This window comes from Monodelphis domestica, chromosome 8 (genome assembly GCF_027887165.1).
Source record: "Monodelphis domestica isolate mMonDom1 chromosome 8, mMonDom1.pri, whole genome shotgun sequence".
In the NCBI taxonomy this organism is placed as follows: Eukaryota; Metazoa; Chordata; class Mammalia; order Didelphimorphia; family Didelphidae; genus Monodelphis; species Monodelphis domestica.
Genome location: NC_077234.1, coordinates 168216491 through 168235585, shown reverse-complemented (window position 1 = coordinate 168235585; position 19095 = coordinate 168216491). Strand labels below are relative to the sequence as shown.

Sequence of the window (19095 nt, the reverse complement as noted above, 5' to 3'; positions counted from 1 at the left end):
ACAGCATTGGTTCATCATTTTTCTCTCATCAGGCCAAATACTTAAAGACTATCATGAGTCTTTGAGGCAAAGAAATGTTTTGTGGTCTTATTATTGGCTTAAATCAGAGTCTCAGGGATAGGACATCAAGAAGAAATGTTTGTATGAACAGTGGTTTATTTTTGTCTTCGTATAACACTAATATCTTACCACAGGGACATGGGAAGAATAAAAATAACACAGGGTGTGTTTGTCATAAAGACAAGGTGTTAGAGTAATGACTACAACTGGTTTACTGCAGAAAGTTGATTCTGTTATTCACAACTTTGTACCTTGACAATACTTTCCACCACCTTTCAGATCTCACTTTTCCCTCTTCATTGTTTCACTCATAACACTTGAAAACTATTGTGAAGGGTTGCTGTGAAGATTGTCAACACTGGCTTTCAAAAGAGGAAGGTGGTTGCTTTTTGGCAGGATGGTCTTAAAACAATAGCAATAGTACTACGCTGGGAGACATAAAATATGTAAACTCAGAAATCAGCTAAGCAAAAGTTAGCCCATGTGTATTTATACATACATACATATGGGGAGAGAGAGAGAGAGAGAGAGAGAGGGGGGGGGAGGGAGGGAGAGAGAGAGGGAGGGAGAGAGAGAGAGAGAGAGAGAGAGAGAGAGAGAGAGAGAGAGAGAGAGAGAGAGAGAGAGAGAGGGAGGGAGAGAGAGAGAGAGAGAGAGAGAGAGAGAGAGAGAGAGAGAGAGAGAGAACTTCTTTAAGGCTTGCAAAGATTTTTAGAAACACTATTTCATTTTAACATCAGAACAACTCTGGAAAGTAGAAGCTATTTTCCCATTTGCTACATGAAAAAACTGAGTCAGATAGAAGTTAAATTAATTGCCCAGGGTTATATAGCTAGTAAGTGACTAAGGCTCATTTTGAACTTGAGTCTTCCTCCACTGTGCATATACTAGTATATTAAAAGAAGGAATTTCTCTTTGTCTCTGTATGTCTCTCTGTGTTTCTCTGTCTATCTGTCTCTCTCTCAAGGAATAAAGGAATCTCAATTGTCATCAAAAATTCCCACCTCTTCAATATGAAGAACTCCTTTTTACTCTCTGCTATTCTTTTTTTTTCCTTTTCAGTGCCTTTCTTTTTATAGTCTGGGGCTCTCACTCACTTCTTCCTGATCTCCCAAGAAGAAGGCCTATGGCCATTTGCATTAGAATCATAAAAAACTTATAGCTAAGAAGGGGCCTTAGAGAGGATGAGCATTACTCCTCCTTTTTGCATATCAGAAAACTAAATCCTGAAGGGATCGAGTTGTCCGTGGTCATAATATTAACTGGTAGAATGAACCAGAACTAAATTCTTAGCACATGTTCTTTCTAGCATTCCTCTGGAATTTGAAACAGCTTAATGTTTTAAGTATTTGTGTTGTGAGTCAATTGAGCTTATTTGTACAAAATATTAATACAGTAGAAAATACATCTATTTGGGCTAGCAATCGAAGAAGAAAAAGCTTTTAATTTCCTTTGGAATGCCATTGCTTTAATAAACAAACAATTTTAAAATGTGTATAGTTTTTTATAATTGCCTAGCATAATTATAGACATGAGTCAATTTAGTTTTTTTAAACCTTTACCTTCCATCTGTATTGGTTCTGAGACAGTAGAGCTGGAAGGGCTAGACAATGGAGGTTAAGTGACTTGCCCAGGGTCACAGGGATAAGAAGTGTCTAAGGCCAAATATGAACCTGTAACCTCCCATCTCTGGCCGTGGCTCTCTATCTCCTGAGCCACCCTGCTGCCTCCTTTAGCCACAACATTCTAGTACGTCATTATGAACATGTGCTTGGAGTGACAGAGACAAACTATAGGCCAGGGAAAGTTGTGCTTCGTGAGTATAGTAAGGACAAGCTTACATCCCCATGTTCTTTTTTAGTTATAGAAAAAGTCATCTTATCTACCTGGACCAAAATCCACACAATATTGAATAGAAAACGAGCAGGAGCAGGATAGTAGTAATATGTCACGGCCATTTCTATCTGAACTCCAGCAATAAAAAAGGTAATCATGATAGGAACCATAACGCTGTACTGCCAAGTCAGCGAGAGGAAGAAACGCTTCCCGTAGCCCTTCCTCCTTTGGACGCCTGTGTCACTCTGGGTAGCATTAACGAGCTGCCATAAGCCTTTTCAAATCATGTACAGTGGGGGTCACCGGCATCGCTCCATTTCCTGAAAAGTTCTCAGGGGACGGAGCCTAGCTCATATGCTATTCAGGTGTTTGGGGAACAGGTCTGCTATGCTCCCATAGAGACGAGGAGAGAGAGAATTAATTCAGGCTTTGCTCTGTGGGTTTATAATCTGCCTTTACTGGGCCAGATAACTGAATCGAATAAAACATTCCAAGTCATAGAAGATGCAAATTAGGAATGTTGATGACAAAACCAACCTCACACCTACGGCTGTCCCTAAATGAAGCAGGAGAGCTTCCAATTACAATGAGGCAACAGGTCTCTGTTCCAAGGTGCTGACTGTGGTTGGGGAGGTAGGAAAGCTGATTTCCTCTTTGTCGCATGCACTGCGCCGTCCTGCCCCATAGCCCCTCACCCGGAGATGCCACGTGATGGCATAACGCCCCTCGGCCTCTCCCACGAGGTCCCAGCTTTGTTGTACTCTTTTACTGGCTAGCTCGCTGGCTGGCTACCTAGTTCTCTTGGATTTGAAACTCAGATCCTGGGAGCATAGGCCAGCTCTTCTCTAATACTGCTGGGTCCACAGAGGAATTGCTCTCTGGTCCTCTGAAGCTGTCCACACACTCTACGACTGAATTTTCTCCAGCTGAAAAAAATATTCTGTTATGGTTCTGGAAGGGAAGTATAATTCTAAGTAGAATAGCTCTTTCGTTATAGGAACTGAACGTGAGGATGTCTGGGAGCCACAGGTTAATTATACAAGTGTTTAAATGATTATAACAAATATACAAGACTATCTAGTGTCGTACCCTGTAGTCTTCCTCGGTTTTTCAGATCATGACTCTTTTTACGTTGCTACTATCTTGAAATACATTCTTTGTCTTTCCCCTCTTTATTCCTTAAACACTTGAAATGGAGAGTGATTACTGAGGATGTTCAGTAGCCACAGGGAGTTTATGGTTGCAAATTAGAAACTACTAAAAATCCCTCAGGAGAGTCTTGTATATATTATCAGTTGGATCCCTTCTAACCTTCCTGTGCATTAGATGGATTCATCCAATTGGAACAGTACTTTTCCATTATCTCTTCCATGGAGGCAGCTCAGTTCTGTTTAGAAGAAACTACCACCTATTGCCTATAGGCATTCATTCATTCATTCTTACATTAAATGGGTTGTAGTTTCAATATCAAAAATACTTTTTACATTAACCTAAGCCTACCTCCTGAATTCTGACTGCAAACTGTTGAGATGTATCCCATTCATACACTACCAAAAAACCTCAATTGATACCCTTCAAGTCATACCCTTCTTCAGACATATTAGAAATTCAAGTGCTCAATGCAAGATCAAAGGGCAAAGAAAGGCAAAGTTAGATAAATACAAGTTTCCAAATTCTCAGACTCTTGTGTAGCTCCTGCCTTGAGAGATTCAGAATATCCACATGTGAGAGAGGCAGGGCTAGCCAGAGGAAAGTTTGAAAGAAGATAAAGCTAGCGTGCACCTCAAACCCCCTTGTGAAGACGGCCAACCTCCCGAGCTTCTCTGTGCAAAGACTGTTCATTTCTGCAGACACATAGACAAAAGAAATCCGACTGCATTTCTCAAAGACTTTACATTTTACTGAAACTCTTCAGAAAAAAGAAAACAGCAACACTGGGGTGACAAATAGTTTTCTGTTCCTTTTCATTCTTCATCTGATATCAAATGCAATTGTCTTCATTCCCTAATGTGCTCACCATTATTAATATAGTAGTACTATCCCTATGAAATAACACTTATTTTAACACGACTTTATCAGGAAAGGACCTTAACCCAAATGTCTGGCGCTCTGAGTCCATTTGCTTGATAGCAATTTCACATATTTCATACTCAAAGAATCTGGGAGGCTGGGCATTCATTCACCTGTGAAACAAACAGCATGCTGGGAGAGTCACTAGGGGAAGGGCCAAGTTCGACTGACTCAAGATAATAGTCTCATAACTGTTCAGATTATATGTAGACAAAGATCTTCCTCCTTCATAAGTTCTTGTTATATGAGTTTCTCCTTAATAATGCCTGTGTGATATCTCTATATGTGTGTATATGCATACATAGAGAGAGAGTTTTCTTTATTTTGTTTTAATAACAAATTTCCACATACATTTTCCATGGTTACATGATTCATGGTGTCATCCTCCATTCTTCCCTCCCCCCTCCCAGAACTGACAAGCAATTCAGTTTGGGTTATACTTGTATTATCAAGCAAAACACATTTCCATTATGTAGAGATATTGATAACTATTTCAAAATAATTATTTTCCATCATAATATTTATTTTCTGCATTTGAAATTATTCTGAGAAGCAGTCTGTAGCCTTTGGCATACTGAGAAAATGGTTTATCAAACACATGCATTATTCTGGAAATTAAAATAGTTGACATTTCCTCTTCTGAAAAAAGCCATACACACACACATGCATACGTACACACACTAAGAAGTCTTGCCCTAGAGATTCTATGTCAGATGTTATGCAATATAGTGGAGCATGGCAGGTAGGAGCCATAGTATATTGAATATAATAGGGACTGAAGTCAGGAAAACTCGTATTTCTGAGTTCAAATCTAACCTCAGACCTCTGACTGACCCTGGGCATCACCTAAACTTATTTGCCTCAGTTTCCTCATTTGTAAAATGAGCTGGAGAAGGAAATAATAAACCATTCTAGTTTCTCTACTAAGAAAACTCCAAAATGGTATCACAAAGAATTGGATGGTACTTAACAACAAAAATTATCACTGAGATGGTATTCTAAGAGCCCTATTTTCAGCACATGAGCATTTTAGTGGTTGAAGGAAAGATGTATAGACAAAGAAGAAGAAAAAAAAAACTGACCTAAATGCCAGGGCTCTGTATTTCTCTAATACTGATACACTAGAGAACATAAAAATATTAACTAATATGCATATCACATTTTTAATATACTTTAAGTTATAAAGTACTTTAGATACACCCTCTCATTTGATCCTATGAACAATCCTGTTAGGTGCTATTATTATTCTTATTGCACAAGTGAGGAAAATGAGACTGAAAGAAAATTAAAGAGGTTACATATTGGCCAAAAATCTGAAGTGGAACTAGAGATAAACATGGGTTTCCAAATTCAGAATCTTCTCTGGTACTTCTATCTTCAAATCCACATCTGTCTAATTCCCTCTCCAATATGTTCTCTCTATGCTAGCTATACTTAGCTGCCTCTTAGATTTGCCTCTGCTTTAAGATACAGATATTAAAATAAGAACTTTTGTTATTTTCCAAGCTTCAGTAGTACGTAGTACTCACTAAGTTCTCAGTGAATACACTTTTGATGACATTCTAACACTGTCATCTGAAATTTATTTTTAATTGAAATATATGTGAATGTGTATGTATGTATGTATGTATGTACATACACATTTCAACATTGATCTCTGTAAAAGGAAGTATTAAATTTATTAGGCTAATATGTGCATGTGTGTGTTATAATGTTTCTGTCAATTGGGAATGTTTTCATTTTTTGAAGTAGCATTATTATTTTTCTTATTCTTTTAAAAATTATAACTCTTGCCTTCTGTCTTGGGATCAATACTAAGTATGGATACCTTAGTCAGAAGAGTAATTAGGGTAGGCAATTAGAGTTAAGTGATTTGCCCAGTGTCATGCAACTAGGAAATGTCTGAGGCTACATTTGAACCTGGGACCTCTGATCTCTAGGCCTGGGTTTCTGTCCATTGAGCCACAAAGCTGCCCCAGTGTGTTATTATTTTTTACAAGGCATTCAGCAATCCATGCATGCAAACCTTGTGTTTGTAATAAAGATCATGATGGTAGTCAATATTTCCATATGGATACAGTTCTCATTGAGCTATGAAAATCTATTTACCTGAATGATCCTACAAAATAATACTATAAACTAGATCCAAGTTAAAATTGCTAATGACTTTTTCTTACTGAGGGATATGGACCCAAGTACAATTTTGAGCCCAGTAGATACAAATGAACTTGGTGAAATAGGGAGAGTAGCAGCTGTAAAGGAGCCGAAAGACAGTATTTTTTCTTGCAATATCTTTATTTTAGAGATGTAGATCAAGCACCTACATTTGTAAACATTTTTTCTTTATATAGATGAAATAGGTTTCCAAATTTCATTTAATTATAATTCTATGTGTCACAATTATAGTTATTAAAATTAGTGTACTTTTAATGATGTCCTCAGAGGATGTTGAGTTAGAAGAGTTGTTTGCCCACACATAAAATTGTTCCAGACTGCTATGCTCTGTCTGACCTTGTGTCTGTCTCTCTCCCCTTGTTTGATGAAAAACTGTCAATTATTCTTCTTGCTGATGTCATTCTATCTTATTTCCCAGCATACCCTATAATGACCTCTTGCATTTACTCTTCTGTGAGTTGGAAAACCAAATAACCTTGTCTAATCTTGCTAATATTATGAATAAATTAAAAATAAATAGGCTTAGAGTCAGGGCCTTAATGGACCTTTTATGGGTAAAATACAAGAAATACAACATCGCATAGTGAATCTTGAGTCAGGTTATCTACCCTAAGAATTACTAACTATATGGGTGAGAAATAATTTCTCCTGGTCTCTTTTGTTTACCTGCCAATTGGAAATAATGATACTTGCTGCATCCAGTGAAGCATGGACCTCAAAGAACAGGATAGCTGAAGAGGAAGCAACTCAACATGCAATGTGAGCACCAAGAAGAGAGGAGAGATACATTGAAACACGCTGATGTTCAGAGCATCTGCCATTTCTCAAAGAGGGCAGAGCATTTTTACTAAATGGATAGTGTCCATGACTATGTGATAAACATAAGAAAATATGTAATACATAATGCAGACAGACAGGTGGCTACTTCGAAAGAATTCTGAAGTTAATTAAAGGATGCATGAATCATGTCTAAGCTTGTTAAATCTTTTTTCAAGTTTAAGAATGTATATGTGTAACGCTGATTTGTGAGTGGGACATTAATATGTGAATGGGGTCATCATTAACAAGAAATTATCTTTGGCCAGAGATCTTGTCTCATCCCAGATAGTGGGACATTAACTTGTGTATGAGACACAAGCTCATGGATGGAACTTTAAACTTATTTTTTTTTTTAGTTTTTAAAACATTATTTTATTTGGTCACTTTCATACATTATTCATTGGAAACAGATCATTTTCTTTTCCTCCCCCTACCCCCGCCACCCCTCCCTTAGCTGAGGTGAGATTCTTCTGGGTCTCACATGTGTCCTTGCTCTGAACCCATTTCCTTGTTGGTATTTGCATTAGGGTGCTCATTTAGCATCTCTCCTCGATCATGTCCCCTCAACTCCTGTAGTCAAGCTGTTGCTTTTCCTTGGTGTTTTTACTCCCTCAGTTTGTCCTCTGCTTGAGGATAGTTTTTTTTTTTTCTCGTAGATCCCTGCAGGTTGTTCAGGGACATTGTAAAGCCATTACTGGAGAAGTCCATTACATTCTCTTGTACCACGGTGTATCCGTCTCTGTGTACAATGTTCTCCCGGTTCTGCTCCTCTCACTCTGCATCACTTCCTGGAGGTCATTCCAGTCTCCATGGAATTCCTCCACTTTATTATTCCTTTTAGCACAATAGTATTCCATCACCAACAGATACCACAATTTGTTCAGCCATTCCCCAATTGAAGGGCATCCCCTCGCTTTCCAATTTTTGGCCACCACAAAGAGCGCAGCTATGAATATTCTTGTACAAGTCTTTTTCCTTGTTATCTCTTTGGGGGTACAAACCCAGCAGTGGTATGGCTGTATCAAAGGGCAGACAGTCTTTTATCGCCCTTTGGGCATGGAACTTTAAACTTATTGCATGGATTTGTTAGCTCATGAAGCTTCTGAAATTATCTAGGCAAGAGAAATGCTTTTGCATCTTGCTTTTCCCTATATCAATACTTTGGTATTGATCCCAGAATGATAGCCTCAGAACCTTCATCAATAAAGTGTCCATTATGCATCCACAGATACTTTTGCTTTATCTATTTGTATGCAAAAGACTTTGAACATTTCCTTCTACATCCTTGGTGATTGCTTAACTTCCAGGATAACTTTCATTTAAAAATGGGTTATTACCATATATCTGTATGTCTATCTCCATCCCTCTATCTATCCTCTATTTTGCTATCTGTCTTGCAATCTAGTCTGTGCTTATGATTTCATTAATGTAGGGAATTTCTAGTAAGGAAACTTCCTTTATCATAACAGATCTGCTTTTTTCCTGAAATTTATTGTCTTATACAATTGTTTGAGGGTACTGAAGTCTCATCGTGTGCCAGCATCTCAAATCAATTCTGTATAATAAGAACGACTTTGAAACATACATTCTGTCCTCTGTTGCTAGCTTTCAATCCACTATATGACAACTCCCTTTATAGCATACCTTTACTCTGTGTATATGTATATGCATATATAGTTATCTCCCTTCCACATCATGGGTATTAGAGGTGTGGTGCCCCTTCAATCTGGAAAATCCACATAAAACTTTTCAGTCCTCCCTCCCTTCATGCTAGAGAAGTCATCTGAAATTTTTATTTTTTCATTTATGGAGGGTTTATCATACCTTACTGTAGATTTTGAGTTAAGTATGTGTGTCTGAATTTTCAAACTTTTTCTGTATTGTTTCTGGCCTTTGCATATTGTCTGCAACTTCTCAGCCCCCTCAAAAATTTTCCATTTAATTTCTCATTCCATTCCACAATAAATTGAAACTGTGATAGAGGAAGTCGTGATCTGGATGAGATAACTACATAAATATGTTTGTATTTTTTTGTGTGGATCTAGATTTTGATATATTTATACTCAAATTCATCTATGATCCCATCTAGTTAGGAGCTATCCTCCAACTACACAAATTACAACCCTTTAATATCAATTCATCATTTCTGAATATGTTCTCCTCAAAGTTTACTACCAGAGTATAGCTCTGAGGCTTTGTAAATATCCACCCACCATCCTTTCCTTTAGCTACATCTTCCATTCCGGTCATATAATTCTTACATGATGTTCTTACTTTTGGAGTTTCTTTGGAGTTTCTCTTTATGTCGAGACCTGTTCATATTCAACTTTTGTATTTCTATCTCTACATATGATATTCTTCCTTAATACTTGGAGGCAATAATGTTTTATGAATCAGTGACAGAGTAACACTGGTAAAATGTTAGTATCAAAAAGATGGAGCTTTGTTTTCATGTGATGCTTGGGGTCTGGAAAAGAGTTTCACCATTTATCCCAAACCATATGTAATGCTTAATACTTTCTTTCCAACTCTGGACACAGCCCATTTTTTAGTGGTACTGTTTATCCCAGATAACCATACCAGCACTATGTGTATCATATGCACATAACCATATTTAGAAACAATCATATTTGCAGTTATAAGGACACTTTTTTATAATTGGAAAAGTACTCTATTTGAAGTCAGAGGACCTGGGTTCTAATTCCAGCTCTACTACTTAATACTTTTATGGATATGGAAAATAATTTCACCTTTCTGGATGGGTCTTACTTTCTTCATCTATAAAGTGAGGGATTTGGCCATGATTATTTCAGTTTTCTTCCACTTCTTTATGTATGCCATTTTACATTTTTATATAGAATATGATTGTTCCAACTTAGACTATCACGTTAAGAAATGGTCCTTAAAGGTCCTTTTAATTTTAGATGAAGGAGCTGATACCCAAAGAGGTTATGGATGACCTTGAACCCAGATCCCTCAACTCAAATCCTGTACCCTTTCTGTTCTACTGTCATGTGTTCTATTCCACTTTCCTAGGTTCCAATTCATTCATATATGATTTTTACTATTTGCCTGAGCTCTTATTTGTTATTTTTGCAAGAAACATTACCTGGAATCTTTGAAATGCTAACAAGTTCCAGTCTCTAGGTGTGATAGTTTAGTGATGGTAACACTGTAGTGTCTGTTTTTTAGAGATTGCTATTTAATCTATTTAGTTTTAGATTAGCTGTCTACTACAGATATTATTTACAGTTTATCTGGATTGTATGTCTGTGCGCATATTGCCAGCAGCATGATTTTGTACAACTGATAACAAGGAAAAAGCTGGGATATAGGGTCTAGGCAGAGAGCCAACAAGTTTACAGGAGCTTAGCAAGAGCTGAAATCACTATACAACCATTTACTGTTTAGAGCCTGAATGAAAGCAAAGGACAAAATGCACAACAATGGGGGAGGAGCATTTTTTTTGGCTCTGCCAGGATTATGTTCTTTCTTAGCAGTTATCCTTGGCCTTTATTTACCAGATGCAAGATTATTTTTTTGCCCCCATAGTGTTCTGCTTCACAGTTTTCTAAACTTATGAAGAGTGATCTTTGCAGAATAGTAATCATATACATATGTGTGTATTTATGTGAATGTATGTAAGGAAAGAATGGAGGGAGGGGAGAATGAGAGAGAAAGCTATAGAGGAGAAGGGAAGAATGAAAGGAGAGCAATGAGAGAGAGACAGAGACAGACAAAGAGAGAGACAGATAACAATGATGTGGTTTGGGCTCTCTCCCATTGTTCTTCCTCCCACTCTAGTAAAGGCAGGTACCAGTGTCAAAGAGGTTATGAAATCCAGTTCTGTGCTTAATTTTCTGTAGAGTAATAGTAAAAGCATCTCCTATTGCTTTAATCAAAAATAATCTGTGCAAAATAACAAAACAACATCATGTTGGCATTAACTGTATTATCTTGTTCTTAATGAATTTGAACTCATCTATAATACTGATTATAAACACAAAATGCCAAGGAAAATTCCAAATTATCTGTTAGAGTTTTACTGCTAAGAATCCTGCCTGAATATAAATAAAACTGTTTGGATTCAAGGTATAGCTAAAAATATGATGAAGGGCCTGATGCCTTTAGGAATCAAACTAGTTGTTAAAATGAAAGGTACCATTCATTGGGATAGAGAAGTCTGAATGAGCAAAATAGAAACAGAAATGTGTGTGTATGTGTGTGTGTGTGTGTGTGTGTGTGTGTGTATTTGTATGTACAATTCCTTTAAGTTTATCAGCTATGGTTGAGATTTAAATAATGTTACTCAGAAGGGATTGCAGTCAAGATCATGAGTAAGATTGTAGAAATAGTTGCGGTGTGGACATTTTAAAATTTTCCTTTGAGTCTTAGTTGAGAAAATAAAATCACAATTTTCATACTATTCTAAGGATCAGTGGAATAATCCTGATACAAATGCAATACCTCTCACAATAGCCTGTAGTGACCAGAGAGAAAGAAATCAGTTCTAAGTTATTTTTTTAATAAAGAGCTAGTGACAACTACACTAATAGTTAATGTTTAATTAAGAGCTTTCACTTTTTTGCCTTACTTCATTGTAATATTTCACATAAAATGCAATATTCACTACCTAATCACAAAGTAATACTGAGAGTATTTGCAACTCAGTTATCAGTTGACCTTGTCTATCAAAATTATCTTAAAAGCACTTCTAGAAATTTTGAATGTCGCCAAAACCAAGTCTATTCACTAAAATTCATGCATTTTTTGTTCTTGCCTAAATCCCTTAGGCCTTCCCTCTGAATGTAGTTAACTTTTATTTCCTCTAAGTTCTTCAGAGCTTGGTTGTGTGGCTTCCACTCCCAATGCAGATTAGAAATAATAAAAGAGAAAAAGTGAAAAAGGTTGCTATGGGTAGGTACACTGAAAACTGAGAATCAGTAATTGTCAGTAGAGCAAAATAAAAAGATTTAATAAACATAAGTTCTATGCAATAAGTGGGGTAAAAATTAAAAAGTGGATAAAAGAAATAAAGTGCACCATGTTATGGTATAATTTAGTGTTCAAAAATAGTCTTCTGAAACTTAGACCATTATGTCATCAGGGGATAAGGAGGCAATGTGTTATCATGGAAAGCATGTTTGATTAGGAGTTTGGAGAGCTGGGTCCTAGCTTCAATTCTTTCATTAACTTGTACTGGTTGGGAATAAGTCACTTAATGCCTCTGGGTCTGTCTCAGGCTTACCTCTTTATAGTTAAGGAGTTGTCCACTATGGCTAAAGTGAAAATTCTAAATAGGAGGAGAGGTGATTAGACAAGAGAAAACACAATATTGAAGTAACCTGAAATTGTAAATCTTTTATATAAACAATTGATATAACTACAAGTAGAGAAATTGTCAATTGGAGAAAATCTTCATGTCATCTATTTCTGTTAAACATCTAATATTTAATATAGTTAGGAAATTAACACAAAATGACCACAATACATTAAAAAATAAACAATTAATTAAAGCCTAGGAAGATATTGCTTAAATGTAAAGAATTAGAATTTTTCAATCATTACATGACATATTTTTCCAAATCTAGATAGCAAGATCAATCCAAATTGTACCAACTCTGTGATTTTGTTTTCGACCCAGATTACTAACAAAATTACAAAGATATAATAATAGTCAATTTTAGAAGTGCTTCTATAAGACAGACAAACTAATATGTTACTGGTGGAGCTATGCTACCATCTACCATTGCAGAAAACAATTCAGTATTTTGTCATCAAACTGATCATATTCTTAGACCAAAAGATACTTTTATTGGAAAAACACCATCAAGAATGTTAAAAGCAGAAAAAATAATACCCCCATAAAAGTCAAAGCATTTATAGCATTATTTTTTATATATTAGAAAGAAACTAGAAACAGAGAAGCTGCATGTCATTTATGGAAATGGCAAAACAAATTTGGCATATGAATAAAATGAAAAATTATCATACTTTCCATAAACGATTAATAAGAATTCAAGAGAAATTTGGCAAGCATATATGAAATAATTCTGTATGAATTGTATACTACATGAAAAACAATATACATAATTTCTACAACAATATAAATGGAAAGTATACAAAATAAAACTGAATTCTATAAAATTATGACACATATTGAATCCATAGTCAATATAAGGAAATCAAGTTACCTTATATAGTAAAACTGTGGGACTACGGATGTAGGAGAAATGTTTTTTTAGCTGTCTAGGATGAATTTCAGCTACACTGAATCATTCCTTGAGAGTCTTGGATAGTAGACATTTGCCATGTGTCTCTTTTATATGAGGAGCCTGTGAGGATTCTGAGTGCTCTATCCTTCCTTCTTTCAGTTTCCCATATCTGAAGTGAGTCTAATATTTATGTTTGTGCTACTCTAATTAGATACCATGAATCGCTTGGCAACAGCTAACAGAGTTGAAAAGTTGTAGTCTCCAACAGAAATCAAGAAGCCTTTCTAGAACTTCTTGCCCTTAGTCCTGACAAAGTAATAGAAATTCATATTGATGTTTGTAAAGAATAATTTCAAATTATTTTATTAATGTAGGTTATCAACATATGAAGGTAAGTGTACCATACTTGGAAATATGGTTTCCTTTGATACTTAGGAAGTACATTGAATAACATAAAATGGCCTAAAGAATAGAATTAAATAGCATAAATTATCAGCATCTGTTTTAGTGTTTAAACAAAATATCAAATAGAAATACAAGGTATTTTTATGCATCAAAAAGTGAGATTAAAAGTTCTGAGGAAGTGTTTGTTAAATGAGAATCATATTCTGGGGTAAAATTTATAATAACCTATGGATACACATTCAGTTGCTCCAAGTTTTTATTTTATTTTTGTCTACCATTGCACACATTTTTTATCACAGGTTAAGACAGCAGATGGCTCTCTTGAGTTTTCCTTGGTGTCCTTAAAACTGTAAACAACCATGCCATGTTTCTGAGAGAGAAGTGGAGCAGTACAGATTTCAGGCTAGAGGATATACCTAAGCTTCACCACCATGGTTCCCTCTCCCCTTTCTCCATGAAATTCTCTCCTAATCCCATGTGTCAAACATAATAGGAATGACCAGTAGTATTATGGGAAATTCATGATATGAAGTTAAATGAATAAATTGTGAAAGAATAAGTGATATTTGGCTCTGCACCAGTGTATCTAATGCTAATTTCTGGCTAAAGTAAGGACTATGCAAACTACTCTTCTCCCTTACCTGGGCTTAAATGATTTGAGAACCTACTCTCTTATTAGTCAGTGAGAGTTGTGAAGTTTGATTTCCTTTCCACCTTAAAATATGCTTAATGACAGAGATTGGCTTTTATTAGAACAAAATGTCAAAGATATCCTGGTATCTGGACAGTGTTCTGACATTCTGGAAACCCACCTCAGTGTCCTAGCCAACTTGAATAGAACCCTGTCCATGGTGCTAAAATATAGACTTACTGGGCTGTACTCAGTTGCTAATGAGCACACTGATAATGAGCAGCAAAGAAATGGGGCTGACTGAATGAAGCAACACATAAGGAAGAAATACAGGGAAAATCTCCTTTTAATTATTAACTAATAATAATTAATTATATTTTAAGTCTTTTAAATACAATTAAGGCATATTCCTTGGTATAATTGCCTCATAAAATTTTAGAGTTGTAAGTTATTTTTCAAAGGAGAAACTGAGGAACAGAGTGACTTACCTAAGGTCATGCAACTAATTAAAGGCAAAATTTGGACTGCTACTAAGATGTCTGATTCCTTCTATCGAGCTCTACTCCTCTCCTCTAGTGACCCCTAATCTACATATTTTAACGATGTGATTTTTTATATTCACCTCATTATGAAAATTAAGAACAAAGCAAAAGCCACTGTAAGCAAAGCAAACTTGTTTGGGTAACTTAATTTTAAAGCAATGCTGAAATTCTAACGGAGAGTATTGGCTATCATCTCTTTGGTGACAGAAATCTGCAATGGCATTTCTTCATCCATGATTCGTTTCTTTTTAGATAAACCAAGTCAAGAAATTTTAATTTGTGGTAATTGGTCAAAGTATTAGAAATATTTGTTTATACCATTATAGGTTTCATGAGGAGGAATGTTTAATAGGATTGTCTAGTCAACCAAAATGAATTAGTTGAAAGAGGAAAAATCAAGTTAGAAAGTGACTAGAAATTTGATGAAGGAAGAACAAGAATATATCAACCCTTAAAATTTCCTGGTTCTCATATATATGAAATGAGAGTTATACTCCCAGAAATCTATGTTGGTAAGTAACATGGATTTCTTTGTGTTATAGTTTTGTGTGTTGAGTGAGAGAATGATAATAGCTTGAAATTGATTGTTCCTTTGATGCTACTCAAAATCTTTGAGATATGTAGGACAACCATTTTCAATCCCCCTTTTTCAGATAGGAAAATTAAGTATCTAAGAGGTGAAAATAATATGGACATGGTCACTCAGTTAATAAATCTTCCAATTAATTAGCATCCATTTATTAGGATTGTGTAAGACACTGTTGTGTGTACACACTATTGTGTATAAGATACTTTATGAGTGCTGGTGATACAAAAAAAGTAAAACATCCTTTCATCAAAAGAATTGAAAGATTGGTAACACTATTCATTTATAGTTGTATACAAAGTAGATGTAAGGTAAATAACAGAGCCAGGATTCCATCCAGGTCTCTTGACTCCCAAATGACAGAACTCTTTTCAGTACACTTTGTTCTGCCCACATCCCAAGAAGGTGGAAGAAACAAATTGTCCATTCCATTTTATTATTAAGTACTACTTATATCTATCTATGCCACAGGATAGTGGCTACTAACTAGTCCTAAAACATATTCCCCTTATATTAAATTGTTTTTGAGTCATCTGCCCCAACCCTTAAGAAGGAAGTCAATTTAAAGTAAATACTAAGGACAAGTGAGGCAATAATTGGGAAGGCTTAGATGCTGAACAGGGAAGTGCACAATATGCCTAAATTACAAATGATCAAGCTTTGCACTGTATTCTTTTCACTTGACTGACTGAGAGTGTTTCTTTTCACCTTACTCAGACAAAGAGAAAAATTATGAGTCAGTTTAGATTAGGCTATGAAGAAACCCTGGGGGCTGCAATGGGGCCCTAATCTTCCTCAAAATTGTTTATCATAAATGTGATGGATATAAAATCTTTTGATTCTCAAATGAATCTCTTTTCTCCCTCCAGCTCCCACCTTTCTCACTAGATTGTGAACCTTTGGGTTTAGTTTATTTCTTTTTCTTTTCCTCCCCATAATGATGACCAAAATGGGGCAGAGGAAGAGGAAAAAGTAGAAGCCCTGAGCAAAAGTCAGGATCTGTCACTGGGGTGTATCCTAGAAACCACAGATCTGTATCAGCCAAGCATAAAGTGTGTCTCTCCCAACCCTACCTTCTCCCCCTTTCCTCTCCCCCCCCTTCCTCCCTCCTGGGTGCTTGAATTTCACTGTCACCCTAGGCAGAGCTATGTCCTAGACAGAAGATTTGTAGAGCAGGAGGGAAAACAGTCTGTGGCATTGGAGAGAGACTTCTGTGGCTTTCCTTTTCTTGACAGTATTTCCATGAGAAACAGAAGATGACCTCGGGACTACAGTCGGCAGAGGCTTAAGTTATGTGTTAGCCATTTGTTGTCACTGGAACACAGAGGACGTTTGTGTCCCCTTCCCCTCCCCCCAGGAGGGGGGGAGAGAGAACATCAGCGTTTCTGTTATGCCTTCCCCAATCTTCCCTTGGGCGCTATATCCTCTCCAGCTGATGCTTTCCCAGCTGCTGCTGCCTTAGTCCTCTCCTTTAACAGTTACAAGGAGGGGCTTATGGGTGGGGTCTTTTCTTGTGGCTCATATCACCTTTTCCTCTGTAACCTCCCCCCTTTCCCTCCTTCCACTGTACCATCATTCCAAAATGGACACGCCTGTCCTTCCTGCCGGCAGAGGGGAAATCCCCACAAGTTAGGGTGGGCTAGGTGAGGAGTGGAAAGAGCCAAGCCCCACTGTCCCACCCCTTACCTCCATTTCCCTCTGCCTGGATTTCAGTGCTGCAGGGATTAGCCTAGGCGGGCTAAAGCACATCGCCCTCCAACCAGAACTGAGAGTTCCTGGAGACCGGGAAGACACATTATAACCAAGAAGCTCAGCTAAGCTGAGGAAGCGGCGACTGCTGCTGGATCTATCTATTTATTGGAGATTAGAGATTTCCCACCAACAGCAACGCACCCAAATCCCTTCAACTCGTCCTTCTTCACCACCCCCTCCTCCTCTCCTCTCTCCTCCTTTCCTTCAGTCTCTCGGTAACCCCCTGTCCTCTGTATCCCTTCTTTGCTTCTTTCTTTCGTTATTTAAAGAAAGAAATGAGGGAGAAGGGGTGGGAATATGGGAAGGCTGAAATGAAGCGCTTTGATTGCATATCTCAGGGGAGAAGATTGCTCTCTCCAGATGCTGATTTCTAAAAGCACTTGGCAATCACCAGGCAGGAGTCTTGAGCAGGAGGCAGTGGTGGCAGCGGCGGCTGCATGGGCCGGTTGGCATCGGAAGCCAGGGTGTTCAGAGGCGGTGGTGGCAGCAGCAGCAGCAGCGGTGGCAGCAGCGACAGCAGCAGTACTGTGAGTGAGAAAGCCTGGTGCCAGCTATTCCCCGTGAATGACTGATTGCCTTGAAGCCAGCCAAAGCTCTGCTCTGCCAGCTCAGAGTCTAGGTTCAAGAGAGCTAGCTTCCAACCTGTCTTGAACTCCTAGCAGGTGAGAGGCAAAAGAAGGAAGGAAGGTAGCTCAAGTGGCACCGGAGAGAGCAGTGGAAAGCCAGACTCCTGGGGACTGCATAGTGAACGGCATCAGCGAAGCCAGAAGCAGCAGAGTCCTGCTGCAAGTTGCTGGTGGGGGTGGGTGGCTGTAAAGACCCGTGTCTGCCCCTTGTGCCTTCAGGCACCTTGGCCAAACCAGGAAATTGTGAACTAGCCCAAAGGCTCCTGTGCCTGGCACATGCTAAGTGCATAGGGGAGATGGGTCCCTGCAGGGACTGAGTGCCCCCTCTTCTATCCCATCTCCAACCCTCCCTATCTGCTCCACAAGCTCTCCTGCCCAGTGAGTGAGGAGCCTGTGTCCCATTCCTGCCCCTTTCCCCTTGATCCCTACTGCCCTTTCCCATCCCCATTGCAACCCTAATCTATAGGGGACTGATCCCTGAACCACACGATGGCCGCAGCCATCGCTAGTGGCTTGATCCGCCAGAAGCGGCAGGCACGGGAGCAGCATTGGGACAGGCCCTCAGCCAGCAGGAGGCGGAACAGCCCCAGCAAGAATCGGGGGCTGTGTAATGGGAACCTTGTGGATATTTTCTCCAAAGTGCGCATCTTTGGACTCAAGAAGAGAAGATTGCGGCGCCAAGGTCTGTAGATGTGGTGCTTTCCCACTGACCTCTTCCGTTCCCTTCTCCCTTCCTTTGTCCCATCCCCTTGCAAGTCACCTTTTTTTTGGTCTCTCCTCTTGTCCCTGGGTCTGTAGCTTCCTATCTCTTTCCCCTCCTCCACTCCCTTCCTCAGTGCCTTTTCCTGGGAGATGGGAATGCTCTTCTCTGGGGCAACCTGTAGCAACGGAAAACTTAACAGGGCCAAGAGCTTTTGGCAAGTTTATAGCGCTCCTAGCTCCTGTTCTCCCTGGCTCCCACTTGTTCTCTGGGTCTCCTGGGGAGCTATGTGCTTGAAAATCTTTTCCTGCCTTCCTAAGAACCGTTTTCCCCAGAGGCTACAGCCTTAGATGATGTGTTCATCCTCTAGTCTCAAGTCCTTGGAGGAAAACCATTTTAACTAAATAAATGAGCTCCTTTCATTTCCTTTCCTCTTCCATTCTTCTTTCTACACCCCTTCTCCCATTTCTCTAGCTTTTCAGCTGTTGGGCAGATGACCTGTAGCTTCAACACTCTTGGCCAGAATTAAGGATTTTTTTTTTAATTACTTTGGCAACTGTTGGTTTGAGGAAAAGTGAGTGGATGGACTTATGTGTGTGAAGCTCCCTATACAATTGGAACTTAAACCTCAAAACAAAGAGGTTTAATTTTAAGCACAGTACCATGCCAGTCATTCTC

The 19095-nt window shown here is 38.2% G+C and overlaps 1 protein-coding gene across 3 annotated transcripts in view; it reads left to right on the top strand.

Annotated features, from left to right (window-relative positions):
* The window catches only part of FGF14 (fibroblast growth factor 14), an 861172-nt gene that overhangs the window by 588607 nt on the left and 253470 nt on the right, over positions 1-19095 (top strand). The window contains exon 1 of one of the 3 annotated variants that reach the window (XM_001365887.4): positions 14605-18399. The exons of the other annotated variants lie outside the window; for them this stretch is intronic. Within the exon in view, the coding sequence (XP_001365924.1) occupies positions 18207-18399 (193 nt within the window). The 5' untranslated portion in view covers positions 14605-18206. Of the gene's footprint in view, positions 1-14604; positions 18400-19095 lie in introns of those variants that run through there. 3 annotated transcript variants of the gene reach the window in all.